General features: G+C 40.9%; 1 protein-coding gene across 1 annotated transcript in view; it reads right to left on the bottom strand.

Moving 5' to 3' along the window:
- The window catches only part of LOC106941930 (FRAS1-related extracellular matrix protein 1-like), a 9901-nt gene extending 5011 nt beyond the window's left edge, over positions 1–4890 (bottom strand). Inside the window, exons 1-8 of the mRNA XM_015025084.1 lie at positions 4768–4890; positions 4438–4690; positions 3489–3692; positions 2525–2710; positions 2243–2439; positions 1937–2147; positions 1465–1609; positions 1237–1378 (exon numbers count right to left, since the gene is read on the bottom strand). Coding sequence (XP_014880570.1) covers positions 1237–1378; positions 1465–1609; positions 1937–2147; positions 2243–2439; positions 2525–2710; positions 3489–3692; positions 4438–4660 — 1308 coding nt within the window. The 5' untranslated portion in view covers positions 4661–4690; positions 4768–4890. The remainder of the gene's footprint in view (positions 1–1236; positions 1379–1464; positions 1610–1936; positions 2148–2242; positions 2440–2524; positions 2711–3488; positions 3693–4437; positions 4691–4767) is intronic.
- Positions 4891–5326: the final 436 nt, after the last annotated feature.

The following is a 5326-nucleotide window of genomic DNA, read 5'->3' as shown; positions in this document are numbered from 1 at the left end:
CAAACTCCCCTCTCACCTCCGGGTTCACCCGGTTTTTCATGTTTCTCAGATCAAGCCTGTTTGTTCCAGTCCCTTGTGCCCTCCACCGGACCCCCCCTCCGCCCTCCCGGCTAGTGGATGGCCATCCTGCCTTTTCTGTCCAGCGCATTCTGGCGGTCCGCCCTCGTGGGCGTGGCCGTCAATATCTGGTGGACTGGGAGGGGTATGGACCGGAACATCGGTCCTGGATTCCCCGTTCCTTTATTTTGGACCCTGATCTCATCTCTTCATTTGAGAGGTCATCTGCTTCTACCTCTGGTTGTCCGCCAAGAGGCGTCCATTAAGGGGGAGGGTACTGTCATGTCCACGAAGCGGTGCTGTGAGTGTGTTGTCTCCTACCCTCTCTCCTGCAGGGCGTGTCGGACAGGAGCGGCCAGCTGGAGCTCATCTATCCATCAGGAGGAGCGTTTTAATAGAAGCCGGATCCTGATAGCGCTGCCAGATGGTTCTACGCTTCCAGTGACTCCTCGTTCCTGGTCAAAGAGTCCTCGTTCCTTGGTCCGAAGTAATCCTCGTTCCTGGTCTGTAAGAGGGTCTGGTTTGGCTTCTCGTCCGGCTCCACGCGGCTCCTGCTCACAGCCGTTCCCCGTCTCCTGCCTGGCTCCGTTTCCTGTCCGTCCGCCTTCGTTGCTGGATCACCCCCGCTCAACGCGCTCGCCTGCCTGTCCACCCATCGACCCCCAGTGGATGCTCCGGCTCTCCCTCCCGGGACCCCCCCCCGCTGCTGGTCACAAATAAATTTGAACTTACCTTTTGCTGGTGTGGCGTCTGTAGTTGTTTCTGCTCTAGAGTCTAGTAAACAATCATGTCAGAGACCACTTATTCTTTGCAGCACATTCAAAGAGTGACCGTTTGCAGTTCTTTATAATCCATAAGATGTTTATAAAATCTGCTGTGCAATAATAATTTGAAACAGTGCAGTTTGAGTTTTTTATTTTTGAAAAAAATACTGTTCTCATTGGGAGGTTTGTTCATTAAAATTTGCTTTATACTGTAATAGTTCATGACTTGAAAATTATACTGACCATCATTTGCATTGACCATTTAAGAAAATCTGAGAAAATATTACTTGCATAATAATTTGGAACATGGTGTAGATACAAATACCACTTTTAGAGCCTTTATGTCTGAACATCTGTGTTACATGCTACCAAACATCGGCAATACATGTTTGAAATGTTCCATCACTGCACTAACCTGAAGTTGAAGTATTCCTTGGGTTGGAACATGCTCAAAAATGTACATGATTTCTGTGGAGGGTGTATCTTTGTCCTTTGCAAACAATGTAATGCTGGATATAACTTTGGCTTCTCCTGGTTCCACCTCCAGTCCATTGTTCCTGCAGCCCACATTGTCACTTTTCCTCTCAACAATCACATGGAAACTGACTTTAAAGAAGAACTCTAGACAATATGTTTATCAAACCTGAACACATGAGGCTCTTCGTCATTCACTGGCACCACTTCAACCATCACTTGTCTTTGGAGCTTATGTTTGCCATCAGTCAGCTGAATTATAAAACTGTCTTTCATGGTTTCACTGTCGTCATGCAGATACACTAGATCCAAACCTGGCATAAGATTGGGACACAAAATTAATATGAAAAGAAATTAATATAGAAAGAAAGAGAGAGAGAGAACAAGACTTTTAGTTGATAACAGGAAGTCTACACTCACAAATAGTAAGCTGCTCTGTTAGAGCAGATAATGAAAATGCAGGATTTAGAAATGGGGGCAGCTCTTTAAAAATCTCAGAATTAAGTGCAACCATTCTCTGCAGAAGGCACGGGGTGACTTGTGCTTTAGAAATGGCCAGCTACGCTATACATGACAGTTGCTATTATAATTTATATTTATAACTTATTATTATTATAATACATAATTTATATAAAATGTACCATTTTTAACATCTGTCATAGTAAAGTCAACCACAGGAAACCATAGGTTGGGTTCCTGTCTCTTAGAGATTGGGTTTCCAGTCCTGTGACAGATGACGCTGCCATGGCGAGGAGGTCTGACCACAGAGAAAAGCAGGGCATTCTCGGGGATGTCCAGGTCCATTGCATGGAACACTGATGAGTCCAGGTGCTTCATTTCTCCCTCTTGTACCTTAGGACACAACAAATCAAACAGTCAACTTATTCTAGCCACATCCTGTAAAACTCTAATGGGATGAAGAAGGAGATGTTTGGGGGTGAACTTACTGTGATATTGTGTGCTACAAATTCTGGGATTTCATCATTTGTTGGGTTAATTATTATATAGAAAGGGATGTTAGCAGAATTATGCTTGCCATCTGAGACACAAAGCATGAGCTGGTCAGCTGTGGGCTCCATCTTCTGGTGTCTGGACTGTACATAGTTTATATGACCCTCAGTGATGTCCTTGTAGAGAAAAGAAGCTGGAGAAAAGGAGGCAACACCAAACAAATGAAACTGCTTAATTTCCCTGTATTTCCAATAAACGGTTGGTATTATGATGCTTACCTGTGCTTATGCCTGTGTTGCTTTTCTCAAAGCCAGGACTAGGGAGGACATTTTCTATGTAACCAAACTGGGGAGGAGAAATCAGCCTGACAACAAGCTTGTCTAGGACTGTGTCCATGTCAGAGACCTTCAAATGAGCAGCAGTTATAAGGGAAGTCCCACCTTCATCCACTGTAAAAATGTCACCTGGAACCACCAAAAAACAGTTCATGTCATTCTACTGCAAGTAATAAATATGTTGCTTACATATTTACTGTTTCATACAATCGCAAACACAAGTCCCCCCTAAAAACTCAAATCCCATGCAAAAAAACTTGGGGCCTCATGTACAGTATAAAAGAGTGAGAAATTTTCACACAAACAAATTGGCATACGGACACATTTAGAAAAGTGCAGAGTACAAAAAACTTCAGATGTATAAAGCCGTGCGTATGCACAGACCTGCGCACCTTTCCATTATAAATTCCAATTTGCGTGAAACAGAGCGCAGCTTCTGGTCCACCCTGTCACCACCCTTAAATACATATGTTAATTAGTATAATTACCCAGAAGACTGCCACAATAACCATGGCTTGCAGCAGGATAAGTATTTATACTTATATATATATATATATATATATATATATATATATATATACACTTTTTTGAAGGTGCTTTCAGGGCACATAAGGTCACTTCACAAAAAATAAAAGTAATAATCACTAAAATACACTCACCTAAATACACTAAATAAATTTTAGTGTATTTAGGTGAGCTTTGCGCCTTCTAGTTTGTTATTGCCCCCCATAAAAATTTGAGTGGCTGCCACACATTTTCACAGCAGGTAAAAACGCTTGCGTATATTTACACAAACTTTAACGCCACATTCATTTTTATACATGCCAACTTGTGCATATAATATGGCCCCGCACATTTTTTGTGCGTCTGCACACTTCATACATCAGGCCCCTGGTTTTCAGCCCACCTGTTGCCAAGGAAGGAGGCTGACTGTCAACAGGAAACACTGTGATGTGGAGGTCGTAGACAGGAAGACTGTCCCGTCGCTGGGTGCTGCCTTTGTTCCTGGTGGGAGTTTCCCCACTGCAGCATAAAGCTGATGTTTTTATTTCTTCATCAGAAATGACAAATGTGATGGTGTCATGTAGAGGAGATACTCCAATCTCCAATCCTAAAAGAATCAGGAAAAACAGTTGAAGACTGAACTCCAGATGTGCTGTATCTGTGGACTGTGCATTTGTAAATAATTGTTTTGTGCATATATTGAATCATCCTGTGGACATGTGAATTGTCTTGTCCATTTGTGAATCTCGTTCTGTGCATTTGTGAATATTGAGGGTGTTTCAGCTCCACAGATCTGCCACACCAAATCCAATAAAACACAATGAAGTTGGTGATTGTAATGAGATCTGTTTATACCCTGATCAAATGCTGGGTATAAACAAAAAATGTCTGAAACTGTTTTTTAATATTTTTAATTTATATAATATTAAATAATTAGATTTATTCTTTCATATATCAGTATTCATGGAAATGTTTTGCCAGATTATTGACAAGTGATCTTACTTTTTATAAGTTTATGTTTAAGTAAAATGAACATTGTTCTTTTATTCTATGAACTACTGACATGTCTCTGAAATTCCAAGCAAAAATTGAGTATTTATTTGCAAAAAATTAGAAATGGTAAAAATAACAAAAAAGATGCAGTGCTTCAGACCATTAACATTATTAAGAGGTTAGTAATCAATATTCAGTGGAATAGTCATTAGGTTTTCAATGGGGTTCAGTTCAGTGGTCTCTTATTTTTTTTCCAGAGCTTTATATCCTGTGAGCCTGGCGAGTTCTCCATCATTATGGGAAACTCACCAAGTTCCCCATAATGATGAAGGTAAACAAACACACAGGTGTTTGTTTACCTGTGTGTCTGTAAGCGATGAGGCCTGCTGTGATGTCTGATTGGACGAATCGATCTACAACAACAGCGTTTCGCAGAACCACCCCATGGTAAGGCTGCCGGGCAATAAGAAACCCAAGGCTGCTGTTGTCACTATCAGCATCAGTGGCAAAGATGTACTCTGAAGTGATGATTATTTCTTCTCCTTCTGGACACCTGAGAACTGGTTTCAAAGTAGTAGCCATCACTGGGAGCTCATCATTTATGGGCGTTACCTACAGACAGCAATGTATTCAGATTAATAGGTAGGATTTACATATTTATTACATATTTTCTGAGATTGTGCAGTTACCTTTACAGGCAGAACAAAACTGACTGAATTAATGCCGTCTGTTGCAATGAGAACTATGGTATCTTCTGTAGTTTCTGAGCCATCATGATTGTACCTGTAAGAGCAAATGACCAGAGTAATGGTTTAAATATCATACGCCAAAGGTTTTCTTGGATAATTTTGGAAGAAAAAAAAAAAACATGGTTATTAACACTACACACAACAAGGTTGTGAAAAAGTTTGCAGGTATCTTCTTTTTTTGTCACAGTTAAATGTTTCAGATCAAAGATGAACTGAGTAAATACAAAAAGCTGTTTTTAAAATATGAATTTTTCTCATCTTCCAACATAAAAAGTGCAGACATTGCTGCACTTTCTTCACCAGGCCAGAGGTTTGGAGGGACTAGGTCAAAGTCTCAGTAACCTGTATCCCCAGGAATTTGATGTTCCTGACCTGTTCCACTGTGGCATCATTGATGAGGAGGGGTGTGTGACTTGGCTGATTTTTCTTGAAATCAACAACAATTTATTTTGTTTTGTTGACATTCAGGATTAGATGGTTTACATCACACCAGTTCACC

Source organism: Poecilia latipinna, unplaced genomic scaffold (genome assembly GCF_001443285.1).
Source record: "Poecilia latipinna isolate Pla-1442-1.1 unplaced genomic scaffold, P_latipinna-1.0 Scaffold3942, whole genome shotgun sequence".
Taxonomy (NCBI): domain Eukaryota; kingdom Metazoa; phylum Chordata; class Actinopteri; order Cyprinodontiformes; family Poeciliidae; genus Poecilia; species Poecilia latipinna.
This window is presented reverse-complemented; position numbering and strand designations above follow the sequence as displayed.